Here is a 23726-nt window from a genome sequence, read left to right as displayed (position 1 = left end):
CCAGATATGAGAATGGTTATGGATTTTTTGGCATGTGTACTATTAAAAACATGAAGTCACACTTCCTGGGTAACAGTGAACCGTATTGCTGCAGTTTTTAATGAAGCTGCTAAGGCAGAAGATACACTAATGATTTGATAAGATTTGTTTTTTATTACATATATGTAACTTGCGTGCATTTATATTCTGTCAGTTGCAGCCAATTTTCACTTCGCTCGGAGTGTAAACTCGTGAATTTCGCTTTACTTAAACTGTAAACTGCAGGCTGGTGAAATACTTACGTGTTCCACAAACGGGGTTTCACGACAAATTTCGCAAGCGAAAATCTACGCTTTTTCACTTCGCTTGGAACTGTAAACTATGCTTAAATGAGTAATATCATAAAAACTCTGTTCAGAGTAGGTTCACTTTTAACGAAAGTGAGTGACATCTCACTCAGTTTAGAGTTAAATTTGACGAGCGTGTAGGGCTTTAAAATAAACTCTGTTTTTATTCGAGTGCTCCACTTATACGGTTCTGGTGTAACACCACCGAAAAATGTAATCGACGTAGTTTTGATTGATAGACATAAAAATGCATGAAAATCAATAATACGAAACACCACTGATTTCTCTGCAATATTTTATTCGCAAAGAATAATGATTAAAATTGATTTGCAGTGAAGTGTGAATTAATGAAGAAGTATAATTACATTACCCTTAATTCCTGAAAAGTATATAGTGAAGAAAGTATTGTTCGAACCTATATAGAGTTTGTTTACGTTAACAGTTTATGAACTGCTTTAAGAACAAACGCAATGAGTGCTCATTTTGAAATGCTCGATAGCACTAATGATTGCAGCGATAATGCAACGTTACTTGGAATTACGCATCTACAAAAGGTTTTTTCTGAGTTCTTGCAAAATAAAGATTTACTTACCGATAAGGAAAAGGAATTACGATTGTACAACATGTTACCATTGTTCTGCAAATCGTTCAAGTCATGCCACTCTGAGGAACTATGCAACAAATTTCCTGATATTGTTCAGTACTGTCAGTTTTTATCCAAATTAATGGTAACGGAAATTGAAATACGGTACGTATGTCCTAGCATATTTAAAAATGCAATTTGTGTCCTTGTCTATGTCTGTCATAAATAATAAGAACGTAATGCCGAAACTATACCATCTCCGTTAAAACTATTGGCCATCCGAAAGTTATAAAAGGCATTATAAAAGAAAATAATTTAGAAGTAATTTTATTAGTTTTTTATATACATCGGATTTTTCAAGAACAACAAAAGACAAAGATAGACAATTATTGTTTTGTGATAGTTTCTTTAGATATTTATTACGTCCACTACTCTAGGTAAACCAATTGGTGGCTTCAAAATATTGTATATGCATGCTCACTATGGTTGAAATTTGAAAAAGAAAAAAAAATATCTAGATATTGGCTCTTAAAACTCGGTAAAAACTGTGAATCAAAATTTACGTTAGTTTATAGTTGAAATGTAACCAGACCGAATCAAGTGCCATATAAAACAATTGAGTTGTCAATACCAGTGGATGTGAAAATAATTATCTGTCTTGAAAAAAATCATTTGAAAAATGTTAATGGTTTTCTTACAACTAAGTAGAATTAAATTATAACAACAATTTTCTGTAGCAAATTGCGGAAAATATACGGATGGTGGTTAAATTTTTCAATGCCAATTATTCAAAATAATGTTTTTGGCGCATGATTCGGGTTGGTTGCGCTTCAAGTCTATATATATAATAGAGGCATTCCATGGGAAATGAAAAAAATAATTTTTTCTGCATGTCATTTCCGATTTCGCTGAAACTTTGCACAGTTACAGTAACTATTCACTAACTGAGCGAAGAGCACTTCCCAGTAATCGAAATCGATTCACTAACTGGGATGTCATTTCAAACGTAAATGAATATCAAGGGGGATTTCGATGAACAGCAGTCTAATGCTACTTCGCGACGCTAGACAGAAAGTTCCATTCGTGTTGTTACTGCTTATTTTGCTATCAGATCCCAAACTAGAAGGCCAAACTAGAAAGTTAACCGCGAAATCAACAAGGAGCAGCACCATCCTTTAATGTTCTCTATTTACGTTCGTTTTGGTCTTTGACGATTATTGTCTTTTTAACTGGGAATCGTCCCAGTTAGCGAGCGATATCAGTTCTTTATGTAGATTTATGTCACGACATACGAGCTTTTTCAAAAGGGCTTATCCAAAAATGTGACTGAATGATTCAGCGAAATCGATCAGCATTGATTTTAGTAGTAGGGGTGTGCGAAACTGGCTTTTCTGGCGTCGAAACGAAACGAAACGAAATTAACCCTTAATTTCGGTTTCGCCAAATTAGTCGAAACGAAATCAAGATGGATTTCGAGTTCTCGAGACAAAACGAAATTGGTCTCTAAAAATAAAATAAATGTTCCTGAAACATAGCATTACAATGATTTGAAACGTTGGAGCGTACGCTAACGAAGTACCCTTCAGCAGCTGATCGCAAGGTGCTTACCTGGTCGACGAAGAGTAACGTAGGTATTCAGATATCGATAAACCGACAATGACGAGAAAATCAAAAATGTTAATGTCAAACTCGAAATGTCTGTAAATAATAATTTAATAAACTTCTGAACTGATTCTTTTGGTTTAAATGCAACTATGTTTGGAATAGTAATCCTTCTTTCATAGCACTTTCATCATTCAAAATCCAAGTTTTGTCCTAGAGCTCGAACTGGAAAACATGAGAGATGGTAGGTAGGTTTTCAACCATTCCTGTGAGTTTTGGTGTCCCTAGCAAAGATAACTTTTCCAAAGAGTTTTTCCCTATGCAAACGTAAAAGCGACGAATCCGATAAGCAATTCCTCGGCGGCCTTCTGATGCATTTCTGCATTCTCTAAAAGCAGCAAAATTCACAGGACTGGTTAAAAAGCTGTAAAACCTTTGGAGGGCAACCACCTTGAGCTTTAGGGCAACTTTTTTTTTCGCTTTTGTCGACCAGTGTTATTGATTTTTTTTAACACCGTTTAGTCAGACTAGACTAAGTGACATCTTTATCAATTCGAGGAAAACAAAATTTAAGTTAACTATTCTGTAAACTTTGAAGTTTTCAATATGTTTGCACATTTTTTAATATAACTTAAAATTAGTTTTTAACTGAGCAGTTCCACAAAAAATGTCCCAGTTTCAATATTTTTGCATTTTAGATTTGGCTTAAACTTTGCATAAACGTTTCTATAGGCTGAGAAGCTATTTAAAATGCTATTTTGGGAGGGTTATTGTGATTATAAATATTTTTTTTAGAGCCAAAAGTTTTTTGATCAGTGTGACGTCTCTGGAAAAGTTTTAGATAGTAATTTTATCTTTCCGATAGAAAAAAAATCAAAAAAATCATTTTTTTAATGTAAAAGAAACATTAAAATTTATATAAAAAGCTTATTTTCAAAAATCTTTTTTTTTTGTATAAAAATTACAAAAAAATTACCGAAGCGATGAAGAAATCAAAAAAAAAGTTATATATTTTCAAAAAAAAAAAATTTACAACAAGTACATTTTTGGAAGGACAATATTTTTCTCTACAACTTTGCCAAAGACACTATGCCAATCAAACCAACTGTTTCGATTATAAAAATATTTTAATTACCCACAGAGTGCCCAATTGGAGATTAAATCATTTTTTCAGCTAAATCGGTTTGTTTGACTGGCATAACTGGTAAGGTTGGTAATGGTCTGGTAAGGTTGTAGAAAATAATTTTGACCTAAAAAAATATGCCCTGTGAGTTTCTGCGACACCAAAAATAATAAAATGCATTTGGGACCATTCCTAAACTACGTGGTCATATTTTGATCCCTTTTATACCCTCCTACTCCCCCGTGGTCTTTCGTGGTCTTTTGTTTTGTGATCTTATTCTGCATATATGTACAATAAAGTATGAAAAATTTATAAAAAAAAATGAAGGTTTCAGAAAACTGATTATTAGTTATTGCGCAAATTGTAAATAGAATTTTCAGTAATATCATTTTCTCAAAACAAAAATAACAAATAGATAATGGTTGTTTAATTTTTAATAATATTTCATTGTCTTTAACAAATATAACAATTTCCTTACCTGAAAGTAATTGAAAATACGCTATTCTGTTGAGTATATTCAAAATGATTTTTAATTTGTTGTTGAGATCAAAATAAATAAAATTTGTTTAAGCAATTTGATCATCTACGATAAATTTTTCGCTTATAGTTCAGGGCTGTCATTTGCACACTCATTGAGCTCAGTGTGTTGATTTTACGTCAGGCACAACGAGAACGGTACCTACACATTTTGACAACCAACAGGCACAAAGAGAAAGAGCAAAAACGAAGTGACTATGAAAGATATCACCAAGTGAGAAATATTTCAAGAGAGGGAGAACGGAACAACACTTTGTGCTGCATTTTGTGACACATTGCGTGAGAACAAAGAGCTTCAGTTTGAGCAGTTTCTGTTGCGTTGCGGGTAGAAAAAATAGCAGAGAAAAAGAACTAAAAAAGGACCATATACATATTTGAGAACTCATTTAAACACGATTCTCAGTGGCGTGGACGTGTTTCTTGGGACAAATTACGCACGTCCAGACATGTTTCTGTCCCGGTATTCATATAGATACAATCACTACATGCATTCACTACTGATACCGTTCACTAGGGTGGTAATGACTTGTATCGAAAAACATTGTCCTTCGTCGCATTTAAAAATTCGTTCAGTCGGAAAGTGAAACTTTAACCGATCGATTTTTTCATTTTTTGTTTTTGCATAACACCAGATCTCGATGTTTCATGCATTTTTAAGGCATTTGGCATCAGAATTTTTTGATATTCAGAAAATTTTAAACTATGTACCTGTGCATTTTTTTCATTGGTCACAAAATAATGCGACAGTGTTCCCGAAGTCAGATTAAGCTGAAGTTTAGTATGTAAACTTTCTTCGAAGACGAAACTATTGAGCCCTGCTTCTGAACGAAATTCGAAAAGTCGATTTCTGTTGCCACCCTACTGTTCATGTACGAGACATATTGCGGCTATCTGCGGGAAGAAACCATTTTTAGTTTTGGAACAAAACCAATTAAGCAGCACTGCAAATTAGCTCCTAAATTATTTCAGTAGGAGTCAAATGAAGTGCAAAAACCGAAAAAAAAATTAATACTATAATCGTTCGTTTGTCAAATCCGATAATCATTGCCCCGAGCAACACACAAAGTAATACACAATGTGTGGTGTCGCACATTTTGGCAAATGCATAAAGTGTACTCAGTCCCATTTTTTCGGTGCGAAAGAGATACAAAAGAGCGAATGGGGAGAAGAGAACACAAACGAAATATCGGGAGTGGCACGCACGGTTTGATAGCAAATGTGTTGTTTACAAATTTGTGTGGTTCTATCTGCACTGAGGTGAATTCCAGCCCTGGTTATGGTAAATTGTATACTCATCCAGAAATCACCTAGAAAAATATTAAGTTGATAATAAGTGAAACCTTACTTTTAGTGATTTTCAGGTATCGGATTTGGAACTTAGTTTTTTTTTTTTTTTTAATAAATTACAAAGTTTTTGAATGTCGAACACAATATAAACATCTTTCTTTCTTCCTTCAGTTCATGAACATCCAGGTCTTATATATTGTTTTTAAGACCAAAACGTTGAAATATACTTCCAGGAAAAATGTCATAAATCCCGACGCATTGCAGAATAGAACTATTATTCTAAAGAAGTAAATGCCATATAAGGCAAAACCTGTTTAAAAAAAAAAATTCTTCGTTCGGATGAATTTGAAATATGTTTCAGAAATTTGATTGCAGTTATTTGGTAACAACTCTCAAAATTTCCGTGACACTTATTAATTATCAAGTCGTGTCAAATAAGATTATTAATTAAAAAATTGTGAAAGCTTCGTCTTGACTGAGTGGCAATAATAAATTATAAGTCAGAAAAAAGACTACGTGGTCTATTCGTTAACCCCCACACCCCCCGCGTGATTTTTCGTGGTCTTTTGATAACCCCCCCGTCTCTCTATATATGACCACGTGGTTTGGGAACGGCCCCTTTGAAACAAACCAAGAATTATTTTTCTTTCAACCAATCAGCAGTTAGAATGGAATGTTGTAATGCAACAAACAAATAGTTTTCTTTTTACTCAATTAAGTTATTCGTAATCATCCTCGTTCTCTTATTTCTCGTTCTTTCTAACCTTTCTTTTCTTCTACCTTGTATATTCGTCAAGTGCAAAGTCAGAATCACTTTTATGCTAAAATCTGAACTTGTTTTTGAAATTGTAAAATTTTGTGTCCCCTAAAACAAGAGTAACATTTCTCAGTTATGTGTTCAACGAGAGCGAACCATGTGCTTTTTATTCATTCATTGATAAAGTATACTTTTTTGGTAACACGTTTAAAATATTTTTGATAAGGTACCTGGCAATTTTGAAACCTATGCTGACTTTGAAGTCAGAGTGTTTTGAAACAATACTAAAAATTCAGGCAATTACAACTTTTTCTGCTTGACACATCGATCACTCTGTCTGCACACTATATGGCATGATATCTGGTCAGCCTAGTGATAGTAATGAACTATCTGAAAAAAAAAACACATTTAAATACAGTGCGTCTTGAACTGTCCTACAGATCAAACGTTTTTTCGGTTGCTTGTGGACTGGTCTTTGACTGCCTATAGCTTCAAAGTTTGTGTTTTGTCAGTGTGTCTTTTAAAGACTACCTGAAAGTTATTTCCCATCAGTCTTTCTCAAGACTACCTACTTTTGAATTTAACATTTGTTTAAACTTTTTTCGTATCACCTGAAATGGCTGGATGGAAAAAGAAACCTCGCATCGCTGCGGGGAGGAAAAGAGAGGCATCTCTTTCTGACACTTCGGGTGTCTGTAGTGACAATCCTTTTGATATTTTGCCTGAGCAAGAAGCTGGTGAAATGGAAGTTACCAATGATGAAACTATACAAAATATAAAATCTTCAAAAAAGGAGAAAGTTCCACCTATTGTGGTAACTATTTCTTCTGAATTTAATATATTCAAAAAGGAACTTTCAACGTTTGTTTCTGACGTTAAAGTTACCTATCAAATTGGCCGTAGAGGTGAATGCCGCTTATTAGCCGACTCAGTAAAGGGTCGTGATCGTCTTGTTCAGTATTTAACTGACAAGATGTACAAATTTTTTACATATGACACCAAGAACGCCAAGCCGTTCAAGGTCGTATTGAAAGGTCTCACCAACGATCAAACCGTTGATGAGATCAAACTTACTTTAACAGAATTACTTGGCATAGCCCCTACCCAAGTAATTCTAATGAAACAAAAATCACGAGGCGAAAACAGTCAGAGAACTGGAATTTCCCTTGTTAATTATTTAATTCATTTTAACCGCAATGAGGTTAACAACTTAAAATTTTTTGAAAAAGCACATGCTTTGTATAATGTGCGTGTAAAGTGGGAAATTTATAGGAAGTATGGCGGAGGTGAAAAGCATATCACCCAATGCCGTACTTGCCAACGTTATGGCCATGGTTCCAAATTCTGTAACATGGACCAAAAATGTCTTAATTGTGGAGACTCTTCTCACAAAAAGGACACATGTCCTGTGAAAGAGAGTAAAAATTTTCGCTGTGCGAATTGTAACGGCAACCATATGTCAAATTTTTATCAATGCCCAGTCCGTTTAGCAATTGTTAAGGCAAGGCAAGGTAAACAAAATTCAAAACAAAATTCTCCAAGCGTACCAGTGACGCATAGTTTACCTACTCCTTTGCATACCCGTTTAACTTATGCACAGGTTACAGGTAGTTCGAACATTATACATTATGGGTATGCAAAACACGCTAGAAAATAATTGTACACCTATTACTCCAGCTAATATTGCTGCCGAAAATATTTTTTCTAATGTCAACTGCCTGGGGCCTATTACGGCAGGTAAACTTTCTTTTTTGCAACAGGCAATGTTCGATCTTATGAACGCCATGTTGCAGGCAAAATCAATGTTTGAAGCCATTCAAATAGGCACAAATTTTACTATTAAAATTGTTTCTAATTTAAATTTTAGCAATGATTTTAAATAAAACAATTAAAAAATTAAATTGGAATGCTCGCTCATTGAAGGCCAATGAGAATGAGCTTTTTAATTTTTTAACAGTAAATAATGTGCATATTGCAATTATTACTGAAACATTTTTGAAACCTAACATAAAATTAAAATATGATCCCAATTACGTGGTTCATAGATATGATAGGATTCAGGGTTCCGGCGGTGGAGTTGCAATTGTTATTCATCGCCGAATCAAACATCGTGCTCTTCCCCATCTTGAGACGAAAGTTATTGAAACTTTGGGAATTGAAGTTCAAACTGAACTTGGGATCTTATTTATTGCCGCAGCATATTTACCATTTCAATGCACACGCGAGCTCAAAAATTATTTTAAAGGTGATTTACAAAAACTCACCAGAAATCGTTCGAAATTTTTCATAATCGGCGATTTTAACGCTAAACATCGTTCATGGAATAATTCTCAAAGTAATTCCAATGGCAAAATTTTATTCAATGATTGTTCTTCAGGATACTATTCTATTTTGTCTCCGAATAGTCCTACATGCTTTTCTTCTGTAAGAAACCCTTCAACAATTGATTTGGTGCTAACAGATCAAAGTCATGTATGTAGTGATTTGATCACACATGCTGACTTTGATTCTGACCATCTTCCAATAACTTTTTCTTTATCACATGAATCAGTTTTAAACCCTATGAGCTCTGTTTTTAATTATAACAAGGCTAATTGGGAAAGATACAAAACTCATATTGAGAGAAATTTCAATAATGAGCTTGATTTGCAAAACGAAGTGAATATTGATTCCGCTTTGGAAGCATTAAAATGTGCAATTGTTGATGCCAGGAATTATTCTGTTCCAAAGGCTCAAGTGAAATTTGATTCATCAATAATTGACGAAAATCTTCAACTTCTAATTCGTTTGAAAAATGTCCGCAGACGTCAATATCAACGTTCTCGTGACCCTGTTTTTAAAACTATTTATAAAGATTTACAGAAAGAGATTAAACATAGATTTACTCTTCTGAGAAATCAAAATTTTGAGACTAAAGTTGAAAAATTGAAACCATATTCAAAACCATTTTGGAAGCTGTCGAAGATTCTTAAGAAACCTTCAAAGCCTATTCCAGTTTTAAAAGATGGTGAACGTTTTCTTGTATCCAATGAACAAAAGGCTCAAAGACTTGCTCAGCAGTTTGAGAGTGTTCATAACTCAAATTTGAATTTTGTGAGTCCAATTGAAAATGAAGTCACACGTCAATTTGATTTAATTTCTTCCCAGATTTTTCTACCTGCAGAAATAATTGAAACTAACTTGAATGAGATTAAATCAATTATTAAAAATTTCAAAAATATGAAAGCACCTGGTGACGATGGAATCTTTAATATACTAATCAAACATCTCCCTGAGAGCACAATGGAATTTTTAGTGAAAATTTTCAATTGCTGCTTCAAAATTGCATATTTTCCCAAATTATGGAAAAATGCAAAAATTACTCCCATTTTAAAACCGGATAAGAACCCAGCTGAAGTTTCAAGTTATCGACCAATCAGTTTGCTTTCTTCAATAAGTAAACTGTTTGAGAGAATTATTATTAACAGAATGATGTCACACATCAACGAAAATTCAATTTTTGCAAATGAACAGTTTGGATTTCGCCATGGGCATTCCACAACTCATCAATTGCTCAGAGTTACTAATATGATACGAGCTAAAAAATCTGAAGGTTATTCCACTGGAGCTGCTCTTTTAGACATAGAAAAAGCATTCGACAGTGTTTGGCATAAAGGTTTGATTGCGAAATTGCAAACTTTTAATTTTCCAATTTTCCTAATCAAAATTTTAAAAAATTATCTTACTGATCGAACTCTGCAGGTTGTCTATCAGAATTCAAAATCTGATAGATTTCCTGTCGGAGCAGGTGTACCTCAAAGTTCAGTCTTGGGTCCAGTCCTGTACAACATATTCACTTCAGATCTTCCTGATTTGCCTCCAGGATGCACAAAGTCATTGTTCTGCGATGACACAAGCATTTCCGTAAAAGGAAAAAGTCTTCGTGTCATATGCAGTCGATTGCAGAAAAGTTTAGATATTTTTTCTTCCTACTTGCAAAAGTGGAAAATCTCTCCCAATGCTTCTAAAACTCAAATGATAATTTTTCCGCATAAGCCTAGGGCTTCTTTCCTCAAGCCAAACAATAATCACGTTGTCAAGATGAATGGGGTTATTTTAAGTTGGTCCGACAAGGTTAAGTACTTGGGACTAATTTATGATAAAAAACTTATTTTCAAAGAGCACATTGAGAGTATACAAGCCAAGTGCATCAAATATACGAGATGTTTATATCCTCTCATTAACAGGAAGTCTAAACTTTGTTTAAAGAACAAACTTTTGATTTACAAACAAATTTTTAGACCAGCAATGCTTTATGCTGTACCGATCTGGTCAAGTTGCTGTTCAACAAGGAAAAAAACGCTCCAAAGGATTCAGAATAAAATTCTGAAAATGATTTTGAAGCGTCCTCCTTGGTTTGATACACTTGAATTACATAGACTTACTGGTGTTGAACCATTAGAAGCTATGTCAAATAAAATTATTAACAATTTTCGACAAAAATCGTTGCAATCCTCAATTGCTACGATAATCTCTCTTTATAGCCAATAAGTTAGCAATTAAGTTAGTTGTAAGTTTACTTCCCCTTTTCTGACAAGTAGGTTTAAATCCCTACGAATGATAAGTCCTAATTGCGAAAGCAAACAAATCCTAACAATTAAAATTACAAATTTCTAACAGTGTTGAGAAGTCACCATTTGTGATTGGACACACATACTCATTATTTACTAATATTTATCATAAATACTTAAGCTACTAACAAATCCCCCCTTAAAAAAAAAAAACACATTTAAATACACTACGGTGTGCGAAGAGGAGTCCTCTAACACAGAGAATCCGAAAAACGCTTGAAAATTTTTACAAGTCGAGTAGCATAGAACATTTGGCCTGTAAGGTAGAGCTTCAGAGCTTTAGTTTTGACAGAAATTGCTATGCCCTCCTAAACGAAAGACAAAAAGTGACCTCTTTAACCTTGTGCACTGCAAATATAACCACATTTTGATGTACGTAAAAGGTGCGTAAAATTTATTCCTACAAACGAATTACTAGATACCTTGTAGCGCATTTGGACGGCTTCATATTCCTCGAATATGACTTCAGTGATGACATGATGTTTATGCTCTGCGTGAATAAAAAATACCTCCCGCATGATGTTACGGTTTTGTCTTTTAAAACAAAAATTACCGGCTGAGAGTTTATTCTTCTATGTCTGACTTAGTATACCAGATATCTGTTGAGATATATTCAATTTAATTTATAGTCGCAATGAGCACAAACCAAAATAATGTAATAATGTGCATCGGAAATTTGGTCCGAAATTTCGCGAAATTTCGTAATCGTCGAAATTGGAAGTTTAATTTCGCGAAATTTTAGGCGGAATTTGGCGAAATTCAACGAAATTTTTCGGCAATTTCGCGAAACCGAAATTTCGGGAAATTTCGAGTTTTGCGAAATTATACGAAATCATTCGAAATCTTGCACAGCCGTGTTTAGTAGTAGTGTGGATGTGGATTGCCTCAGATGCAAGGTTGACAGCGAAAACTGACTGCTCAATATCGCAGCTTCCGGTTCTCTAAATCTGGATTTACATGATATAAACACGTACTGGTCAAATTGTTCACCTTGTGTATTCGTCTTATTCTTACAACCTTTCCATAACAGGGTTCGTATTGAGCTGCGCATATTTAATTTCAACAGCGCCAGTATAAGAATGATTAATTATGATACAAAAACAGCGCGTTGGATTGGTAACATGCTCTTAGCGATAAATAAATAAGCGTAAGGGGTAATATCTAAAGGCTCTAGGGCTTTAGTAATATCCACCAAAACCATTTTTTTCTTGTCATTTTTTTAATGGCTTAAATCATGCTAAGACTATCCTAGAATCAAAATCTACATCGCCCAAGCACTGATCTAAACTCAAAATTCGTTTAAATCAATTTTTACCGAGCAACTTTTATGCTCCAAAATAACATTTTTCGTTTATTGTGTTGATGCACGTTTTTTTTTTAAATTTCGAGGCTTTGTAAATTAGTAGAAGTTACCTATGATCGATACTGTGTTTCAAATTTGGAGTATAGAGGTCGCTGCATCAAGTTTCGACCGTTACAGCATCTCTACAGCACGTGTTTACTCACAATTTCCCTTTGTTCAGTGGATCAGCCGATCTCGTTGTGTACGTTCTTTGTTTGAGTTTTTCTATACGTTTTAAGTGTGAATTATATTCAAAAGCATTTGAATGTGAGTGAAAAGTTTGATTTTTGCGTGGGATCGGACGCCAACCGCGTCAAAGTCGCTGAGCATCGTATGTCTGATATCGCGAAAGAGGCTAGGCGCAGCCTTACATCAGATAAAAAAAGGAAGAAGAGGAAAATAAAGCCCAGGGAGGACAGCTTTACGGCGCAGGGATAGCTGACTGAAGGTAAAAAAATATGAGGGGCTTTTCTATTGGGATTCACGAGATTTATAGCATTTTGAAACTTTAAACGCGTTCTTCTCAAAACCATGTTTTTAAAATCGGCGAGCAGAAGACTAAAAAAGTTTACATCCGATTGACTTGAAATTTTAACTGTAACTTCTTTATTAGAATATCTAGTGGAGTACACAATTTTAGCGATTGATTAACAACAACAAAAGTTGTAAACAATTAAAGTTAAATTTTTTTGTCGAAAAAGAATTTTTTCTTTCCAACTGTTGCCGTTTTGCGAAGATACATTTTAGAAACATAATCATGTGTACTTCCCTAGCGACACTTATGTAGATAATGAAAAAAAAAAGTTTTGGTTAGTGGTGGAGTTGGGCTCGACTTCTACTGCTCGCCGCGGGAAAACCTTTGAAAAAAGCGGTTCACGGCAGTCGCTGTACAGCCGCCATTTTGTAAAAAAATAGCAATATTTTTTTTTCTATTTTGCAAGAGTTGTTTAATCCAATGATATATTATTTATATACCTTACATCTCAAATGTCCTTTAAAAAGTCATGGAAAAAGCCTTGTTTTTTGAGCATTTGGTGGATATTATCCCTTAAGATAAGCTCTTCGCAACTTCCGGCTCTCTTCTTGGCATAATACGTACGAAGGCTGGCCAAGCAAAAAAGTGTTGATAAATGCGACATAATTTTGGGGTTGCTGAACACGAATCTGAAATCCATTTTTTATTGAGGGCTGTCCATATAGCACTTGATCCAATTTTTAGTGATTTTAGTGGTTTTTTTCATAAAACTATAAGATCATTGACCACAAGAAACGCGGTCATTGGGTCGCTAACCATATTCCGGCGGTAGAGGAAATGCTTCGCCAACCTGAGCATCTGGTCACCAAGATGGTGTGGCTCAAAACATCGTCTGTTCTCAATGTTGGGGGCGGCTGATCGACGTCCTGGTGTCAACGTGGGACTCTAAACAGACTCTAAACGGCGAGACAGGTTGGTGCAGACCTTACAAGCAAGTTCTTTAATTTTTTGGGAAGTACCCGTATTCTTTCCGGCTTATTGAGGGTCCGCAAGTTCGACATTGTAGCGCTGCAGGAGGTATGCTGGAAGCGAGTATCGGTACATACGTACAAAGATGGGTACACCATCTACCAGAGCTGCGGCAACACACACAAGCTGGAAACAGCTTTCATTGTGATGGGTGAAATGCAGAAGCGTGTGATTGGGGGGTGGCCAATCGACAACAGAATGTGCAAGTTGAGGATTAGAGGCCGTTTCTTCAACGTGAGCATAATTAACGTGCACAGCTCTCAAACCATGACGTCAAAATCGTTATCGGAGGTCTTAACGCTCAGGTAGGCCAGGAGGAGAAATTTAGACCGGCTAACGAACGGAAACGGCCTCCGACTAATTGACTTCACTGCCTCCAAGAACATGGCCCTACGTAGTACCTACTTTCAGCATACCCTTCCATATCGGTACACCTGAGATCACCACAACAGACCGAATTACAAATCGATCAAGTTTTGATTGATGGAAGGCACTTCTCGGATATTATCGACGTCCGATCCTACCGTTGCGCAAACGTCGATTCTGATCACTATCTTCTGATGGTCAAAATGCGCCAAAGCCTTTCGATTGTCAACAACATCCGCTACCGTCGCCCGCCACGGTATGACCTGGAACGACTCAAAATCCGCGAAGTCCTTACTGATTACGTACAAAGCCTTAAGGCAGCACTGAACTCATCTCATGGGTGAACTCATCGAAGCCCTTCTAGAGGACTGCTGGAGTAATGTAGAAGCAGCCATTAACAGCGCAGCGGAAGGTGCCATAGGGTTTGTCGAGAGGAATCGACGTAACGACTGGTTCGACGAGGAGTGTCAGACGATTGTAGACGAAAAGAATGCAGCGCGGGCATTGATGCTGCAGCAAGGGACCCGTCAAAACGTGATGCGATATAAACTAAAGCGAATGGCGCAGAGGCAGAGGATCAAGACGGCAGGGGGAACGACTTAGTCAGCACAGCGGATGAGGGAGACATTCCGAACCCCTACGATAGGTGAAGTTAAGGATGCCATTAAGCAGCTCAAGAACAACAAATCAACTGGAAAAGATGGCATCGCAGCGCAGCTTATCAAACTGGGCTCGGATAGGTTGGCTTTCTGTCTGCACCAGCTGCTAGTCAGGATCTGGGATACAGAACAGCTACCGGAGGAGTGGAAGGAGGGAGTAATATGCCCAATTTACAAGAAGGGCGACAAGTTGGAATGTGAGAACTATCGAGCGATCACGATTCTCAACGCAGCCTACAAAGTACTCTCCCAGCTTGAATTTCGCCGCGAGCAGGGAGGTTTGTTGGTAGTTATCAAGCCGGTTTTATGGGCGGTGATCGACAACGGACTAGATCCTCCAAATGTGTCACGAATATCAACTCCCCACGCACCTATTCATCGACTTTATCGCCTACGATACTATCGACCGTGTAGAGCTATGGAAAATCATGGACGAAAATGGTTTCCCTGCAAAACTAACAAGACTGATCAAGGCCACGACGGATGGTGTACAGTGCTGCTCGAAGATTTCGGGTGCGTTATCAAGCCCGTTTGAAACATGCAAGGGACTTCGACAAGGCGACGGTCTTTCCTGCCTCCTGTTCAACATTGCGCTTGAAGGTGTGATGAAACGTGCGGCCTTTAACATGCGGGGCACAATCTTCAATAAATTCAGCCAGTTCATCGGCTTCGCTGACGACGTGGAACTTGTCGGAAGGACGTTCCAGGCGGTTACTGAACAGTACACCAAACTGAAACGTGAAGCAGAAAAGGTTGGATTGAAAGTGAATACGTCAAAGACTAAGTATCTACTACTGCTCAAATATAAATAATTTGTTTTAATAAAATTATGTTCAACAAAATAGGTAATACAAACTAATTAAAAATCAAAACAGTCATCAAACGTTTCTTCACCAGAAACATTACTTGATTTAGAAGTTTTTTACAATTACTTATTTCGTTTTCAAAATAAGTGGTAACTATTGGATCTATGGAAATAAAAAAGAAGATGATTGACCATGCCATGATTAGTATTTTCTCGATTATTTATGCGAGTGAAATTTTCTCAGGCATATAAATTTATTGAATTCATGATTTTTGGACAAATTTACATTTAACCCTTAATTATAATGTCGATATCAAAGTTTTTAATTAATTGAGTATTATGGTTCTGACTAAATTATAAAATTCAACATTGAAAAAATTATAATAAAAAAATCTGTTATCGCATCTTTCACTAAAGTGACCATTTGCGCAGTATTGCGCTACAGTATGCATTTAAAAGCTCACGTTTTTAACTAAATTTTGGATGGAGTATTAGCTTGTAAGTTGTTTTTCTACAAAAAATCACAGACCTGCTACGACCTAATTTTACAATATCTTATGAAAAAGATTTTTTTCACAGGATTTGTTCATAATTGAGCGACCTTTATTTTTTACGTAATTTGTTCAAAATTACATTTTTTTGCGCGGACGCATCAATTGCGTAAAATTTAGTGTACTTTATTACGATTACCATTATTATCGGTTATAGTGTTGTATAGTATTATTGCAGTTCTGGTTATCCAAAAAATTCATAACTTCAACTATGACCATAATCATAATTATGATTATTATTAACATTGAGAGCACAGCGGTCATAACAAGTTCATAAAGATCAAAAGCACCGCAATATATTACCATATTTTTACACAGAATTGGATTATTCTTGGAATTTGCATTTAAATACACTCCTCTCTATAATTTCATTTTCCTCCTCCCACTATCCTTCTTGCAATCAAAGATGACTAGAACAAGATGCCTGACTCTTGCAGAATTCATCGGACATGATTGTCGCTGCACGTGAGCAAAAGTCGAACTAATTTATACACTGTTAATATGATGTATACTTAACGTCAAAATCAACTGACGAAAACGCCAACTTCTTATACGTTTGAAAAACAGACGGAGATGTCAATATCAAAGAACTCGTGATCCTGCTTTTAGAGTTTTTTTTAAGTTTTACAAACGAAAATCAAACATAGATTCACTTTCTTGCGAAATGAAAATTTCATGAGAGAAGTTGAACAACTAAAACCATATTCCAAACCTTTCTGGAAGCTTTCGAAGGTTCTTGAGAAACCTTCAAAGCCCATTTCAGTCCTCAAGGATGGTGACCACATATTTCTTACGAATGAACAAAAAGCTCAAAAACTTGCTCAGCAGTTCGAGAGTGTTCATAATTTCAATTTGAACGTTATGAGTCCTATTGAAAATGAAATATCACAAAAGTATGATCACACCTCAAGAATTTCTTCCTGAGGGGTACTAGAAACAAACTTGTATGAAATACGAACTATTATCAAGAACTTTAAAAAGATGAAAGCACCAGGAGATGATGGGATTTTTTACATTCCACAATGGTCCAGAAACCAAATTTAGGGGGAAATTTGGGTCTAGAGCTCTGTAGCATTGTCTTCTACAAAGTTGTTACATATGAAAAAGCGCTTATTGAAAAATTATCAAAAATTAGGGTGACCAAAATTTTCGATACAATCAAGTATCTAACTTTTTTATCTTTGTAGATAGAAGAAAAACTTGTTCCACAATGTTATAGCTCCAATAATTTTAGGTAACTTTGTAAAACAAAGTTTTTCTCTATCTTTGAAAACAACCGATTTATATTGAAAAAACACATTTTGCGCTCTTACTTCTTTGTTTAAAGTTTCACCTTAAAACTGTCTTGGAACGACTTTTAGTGCTTTTCAAGAGAAACAATTTGCAATGCTGATATCGTAAATGTCTCAATTCTACTCAAAGTTATTAATGTTTTTTCATCAAAAAACATGCGTTGTTCATTTGTTTGTCATTATTTTTGGGGTAAACATAAAAAATATCTCTTGGTCTCATTTTGAAGGGCATACTTGACTCTATAAATGGAGGAATTTTTAAAAATATGTTATTTTTCAAATTTGAGTAAGTTCAATTTAAAAACATGACAAAAATTTGAATAATTTTATATATTACGCATATAAAGGCACGCAGATTTATTTTTCTGGTATGTTTTGTTACAGCTAGAAATAATTACCTTTAATTTGATCCAAAAAGATTAAAAATCGATCAACTGAAAAACGCATGTTTTTTTTATGAAAACCATTAATATCTTTGAGTAGAATTGAGAACAAGTAACATAACATTGTAGAACAAGTTTTTCTTCTATCTACAAAGATAAAAAAGTTAGAGACTTGTTTGCATCGAAAATTTTGGTCACCCCAATTTTTGATAATTTTTCAATAAGTGTTTTATAATATGTAACAACTTTGTAGAAGAAAGTTTTTCTCTAAAACATTGCTATAGAGCTCTAGACCCAAATTTCCCCCTGAATTTGGTTTCTAGACCATTTTGCATCCTCCTCAGAAGACTTTCCGAAAGCTCTTTAAATTTCTTGGTGAGAATTTTTAACAGATGCTTTGATGTAGCATATTTTCCCTCAAAATGGAAAAATGCCAAAGTCACTCCAGTTTTGAAACCTGAAAAAAATTCAGCTGAAGCATCAAGTTATCGTCCAATTAGTTTAATCTCTTCTATAAGCAAACTTTTTGAAAGAATGATTCTTAATAGAATGATGACACATATCAATGAAAATTCACTTTTTGCAAATGAGCAGTTTGGATTTCGCCATGGGCATTCAACTACTCATCAGTTACTTAGAGTAACTAATATGATTCGTACTAATAAATCTGAAGGTTATTCCACTGGAGCTGCTCTTCTAGACATAGAAAAAGCGTTCGACAGTGTTTGGCATGAAGGTTTGATAGCTAAAATGTCCAATTTCCGTTTTCCTCTTTACATCACAAAAATGATACAAAGTTACTCGACAGACCGCACTCTTCAGGTTAACTATTTAAATAGTAAATCTGATAGATTGCCTGTTAGAGCTGGTGTACCTCAAGGGAGTATCGTGGGCCCAGTCTTATACAAAAGTTTTACTTCTGATCTTCCTGATTTACCACCAGGATGTGAGAAATCTCTGTTTTGTGACGATGCAAGCATTTCCGTAGAAGGAAAAAGCCTTCGTGTAGGCTGCAAAAAAGTCTAGACATATTTTCTTCATATTTGCAGAAATGGAAGATTTCTCCTAATGCTTCAAAAACACAATTAATTTATTTTCCCCAAACCAAAAGTTTCTTTTCTCAAACCCATCAATAATCTTGTTGTTAAGATGAACAGTGCAATCTTAAATTGGTCTGATCAAGTTAAATACTTGGGGCTAATTTATGATGAAAATCTTACCTTCAAGGAGCACATTGAAAATATCCAAACAAAGTGCAATAAATATATAAAATGTTTGTATTCTCTTATCAACAGAAATTCTAGACTTTGTCTCAAGAATAAACTGTTAATTTACAAACAAATATTTAGACCAGCAATGTTATATGCAGTCCCCATCTGGACAAGTTGTTGTAGGGTAGGGAACATATTCTAAGCAGCTTTAGGAACCGCCTGTGTATTCAGACGAAATACTCGAAATGTGTTGGGTGAAACTCAAACAGTAGTATATCATTCTGTTCTCTAACGTTTTCTCTGTCAGAACTTGTTTCCAGATTGTAAAACTAAGTTAGCAAACTTTCACAATCATCAATCAAAGTTACCAATCGAGGGACACTATTCCAATCACCCCGAACCTATTTTAAGCAGTTTCCATCTGTTTTGCAGGCGTTTTTTTTCAGCACCCGAAGTGGCTCCTGGATGGCTGCAATTAGGGGTGTGCGAAACTGGCTTTTCTGGTGTCGAAACGAAACGAAACGAAATTAACCCTTAATTTCGGTTTCGCCAAATTAGTCGAAACGAAATCAAGGTGGATTTCGAGTTCTCGAGACGAAACGAAATTGGTCTCTAAAAATAAAATAAATGTTCCTGAAACATAGCATTACAATGATTTGAAACGTTGGAGCGTACGCTAACGAAGTACCCTTCAGCAGCTGATCGCAAGGTGCTTACCTGGTCGACGAAGAGTAACGTAGGTATTCAGATATCGATAAACCGACAATGACGAGAAAATCAAAAATGTTAATGTCAAACTCGAAATGTCTTTGTAAATAATAATTTAATAAAATTCTGAACTGATTCTTTTGGTTTAGATGCAACTATGTTTGGAATAGTAATCCTTCTTTCATAGCACTTTCATCATTCAAAAGTTTTGTCCTAGAGCTCGAACTGGAAAACATGAGAGATGGTAGGTGAGTTTTGGTGTCCCTAGCAAAGATAACTTTTCCAAAGAGTTTTTCCCTATGCAAACGTAAAAGCGACGAATCCCATAAGCAATTCCTCGGCGGCCTTCTGATGCATTTCTGCATTCTCTAAAAGCAGCAAAATTCACAGGAATGGTTAAAAAGCTGTAAAACCTTTGGAGGGCAACCATCTTGAGCTTTAGGGCAACTTTTTTTTCGCTTTTGTCGACCAGTGTTATTGAATTTTTTTTAACACCGTTTAGCCAGACTAGACTAAGTAACATCTTTATCAATTCGAGGAAAACAAAATTTAAGTTAACTATTTTGTAAACTTTGAAGTTTTCAATATGTTTGCACATTTTTTAATATAACTTAAAACTACTTTTTAACTGAGCAGTTCCACAAAAAATGTCCCAGTTTCAATATTTTTTGTCATTTTAGATTTGGCTTAAACTTTGCATAAACGTTTCTATAGGCTGAGAAGCTATTTAAAATGCTATTTTGGGGAGATTATTGTGATTTTAAATATTTTCAGAGCCAAAAGTTTTTTGATCAGTGTGACGTCTCTGGAAAAGTTTTAGATAGTAATTTTATCTTTCCGATGAAAAAAAATCAAAAAAATCATTTTTTTAATGTAAAAGAAACATTAAAATTTATATAAAAAGCTTATTTTCAAAAATCTTATTTTTTTGTATAAAAATTACAAAAAAATTACCGAAGCGAAGAAAATCCGAAACCGAAGAAATCAAAAAAAAAGTTTTATTTTTTCAAAAAAAAAATTTACAATATGTTTATTTTTGGAAGGACAATATTTTTTTCTACATTTTTGCCAAAGGCACTATGCCAATCAAACCAACTGTTTCGATTATAAAAATATTTTAACTACCCACAGAGTGCCCAATTGGAGATTAAATCATTTTTTCAGCTAAATCGGTTTGTTTGACTGGCATAACTAGTGTCTCTGGTAAGGTTGTAGAAAATAATTTTGTCCTAAAAAAATATGCCTTGTGAGTTTCTGCGACACCAAAAATAATAAAATGCATTTGGGACCATTGCTAAACTACGTGGTCATATTTTGATCCCTTTTATACCCTCCTACTCCCCCGTGGGCTTTCGTGGTCTTTTGTTTTGTGATCTTATTCTGCATATATGTACATAAAGTATGAAAAATTTATATAAAAAATGAAGGTTTCAGAAAACTGATTATTAGTAATTGCGCAAATTGTAAACAGAATTTTCAGTAATATCATTTTCTCAAAACCAAAATAACAAATAGATGATGGTTGTTTATTTTTAATAATATTTCATTGTCTTTAACAAATATAACAATTTCCTTACCTGAAAGTAATTGAAAATACGCTATTCTGTTGAGTATATTCAAAATGATTTTTAATTTGTTGTTGAGATCAAAATAAATAAAATTTGTTTAAGCAATTTGATCATCTACGATAAATTTTTCGCTTATAGTTATGGTAAATTGTATACTCATCTAGAAATCATCTAGAAAAATATTTAGTTGATAATAAGTGAAACCTTACTTTTAGTGATTTTCAGGTATCGGATTTGTAATTTATTTTTTTTATAAATTACAAAGTTTTTGAATGTCGAACAAAATATAAACATCTTTCTTTCTTCCTTCAGTTCATGAACATCCAGGTCTCATATATTGTTTTTAAGACCAAAACGTTGATTTTTTAACCGGTCGTTGAGTATTGAAGTATACTTCCAGGAAAAATGTCATAAATCCCGACGCATTGCAGAATAGAACTATTATTCTAAAGAAGTAAATGCCATATAAGGCAAAGCCTGTTTAAAACAAAAAATATTTTCTTCGTTCGGATGAATTTGAAATATGTTTCAAAAATTTGATTGCAGTTAATTGGTGACAACTCTCAAAATTTCCGTGACACTTATTAATTATCAAGTCGTGTCAAATAAGTTTATTAATTAAAAAATTGCGAAAGCTTCGTCTTGACTAAATGGCAATAATAAATTATAAGTCAGAAAAAAGACTACGTGGTCTATTCGTTAACCCCCACACCCCCCCGCGTGATTTTTCGTGGTCTTTTGATAACCCCCTCGTCTCCCTATATATGACTACGTGGTTTGGCAACGGCCCCTTTGAAACAAACCAAGAATTATTTTTCTTTCAACCAATCAACAGTTAGAATGGAATGTTGTAATGCAAAAAACAAATAGTTTTCTTTTTACTCAATTAAGTTATTCGTAATCATCCTCGTTCTCTTATTTCTCGTTCTTTCTAACCTTTCTTTTCTTCTACCTTGTATATTCGTCAAGTGCAAAGTCAGAATCACTTTTATGCTATAATCTGAACTTGTTTTTGGCATTGTAAAATTTTGTGTCCCCTAAAACAAGAGTAACAATTCTCAGTTATGTGTTCAACGAGAGCGAACCATGTGCTTTTTATTAATTCATTGATAAAGTATACTTTTTTGGTAACACGTTTAAAATATTTTTGATAAGGTACCTGGCAATTTTGAAACCTATGCTGACTTTGAAGTCAGAGTGTTTTGAAACAATACTAAAAATTCAGGCAATTACAACTTTTTCTGGCATGATATCTGGTAAGCCTAGTGATAGTAATGAACTTTTTGAAAAAACACATGTAAATACACTACGGTGTGCGAAGAGGAGTCCTCTAACACAGAGAATCCGAAAAACGCTTGAAAATTTTTACAAGTCGAGTAGCATAGCACATTTGGCCTGTAAGGTAGAGCTTCAGAGCTTTAGTTTTGACAGAAATTGCTATGCCCTCCTAAACGAAAGACAAAAAGTGACCTCTTTAACCTTGTGCGCTGCAAATATAACCACATTTTGATGTACGTAAAAGATGCGTAAAATTTATTCCTACAAACAAATTACTAGATACCTTGTAGCGCATTTGGACGGCTTCATATTCCTCGAATATGACTTCAGTGATGACATGATGTTTATGCTCTGCGTGAATAAAAAATACCTCCCGCATGATGTTACGGTTTTGTCTTTTAAAACAAAAATTACCGGCTGAGAGTTTATTCTTCTATGTCTGACTTAGTATACCAGATATCTGTTGAGATATATTCAATTTAATTTATAGTCGCAATGAGCACAAACCAAAATAATGTAATAATGTGCATCGGAAATTTGGTCCGAAATTTCGTAATCGTCGAAATTGGAAGTTTAATTTCGCGCAATTTTAGGCGGAATTTAGCAAAATTCAACGAAATTTTTCGGCAATTTCGCGAAACCGAAATTTCGGGAAATTTCGAGTTTTGCGAAATTATACGAAATCATTCGAAATCTCGCACAGCCTTAGCTGCAATATAGGTCGATTTGTTTCAATTGCAATTGTCCACAGATTTCTTTGTGATTAACGGTATTTCTAATATCCGTGAGACAGCTTGACAATCAAAGTTTTCGTTTCCATCATTGAAATTGTCGATATTGATCAAAATACAGGAGTTTGATGCCTGTTTTCTTCGACTGATTAAAATAGGCGCTACTGCTTAAACCGTTCCCTACCCTACAACCAGAGAGAAGATGCTTCAAAGGATTCAGAACGAACTTCTGAAAATTATATTGAAGCGTCCTCGCTGGTTTAGCACAAATGAACTACACAGGCTTACTTATGTGGAAACATTAGAAAATATGTTAAACCAAATTATCAATAAGTTCCGACAAAAATCGTTGCAATCCTCAATTACAACGATTAGCTCACTTTATAGTCAGTAAGATAGGCAGGCCCGGATTTGAGGGGGGGCAATGGGGGCAAATGCCCCGGGCCTCTCGATTGAAGGGGCCCCCCTAGTCCCCTAGGGACCTTTTTTTTTTTTGCTCGTCA

The 23726-nt window shown here is 34.9% G+C and overlaps 1 protein-coding gene across 1 annotated transcript in view; it reads left to right on the top strand.

Moving 5' to 3' along the window:
- The first annotated feature begins 525 nt into the window (after window positions 1-525).
- LOC129721968 (WD repeat and FYVE domain-containing protein 3) overlaps window positions 526-23726 on the top strand; it is a 280812-nt gene continuing 257611 nt past the window's right edge. Inside the window, exon 1 of the mRNA XM_055675111.1 lies at window positions 526-1074. Within this exon, the coding sequence (XP_055531086.1) occupies window positions 797-1074 (278 nt within the window). The 5' untranslated portion in view covers window positions 526-796. The remainder of the gene's footprint in view (window positions 1075-23726) is intronic.

Source organism: Wyeomyia smithii, chromosome 2, assembly GCF_029784165.1.
Source record: "Wyeomyia smithii strain HCP4-BCI-WySm-NY-G18 chromosome 2, ASM2978416v1, whole genome shotgun sequence".
Classification (NCBI taxonomy): Eukaryota; Metazoa; Arthropoda; class Insecta; order Diptera; family Culicidae; genus Wyeomyia; species Wyeomyia smithii.
The sequence above is the reverse complement of the archived record's forward strand: the minus strand, read 5'-3'. Positions and strand labels throughout refer to the sequence as shown.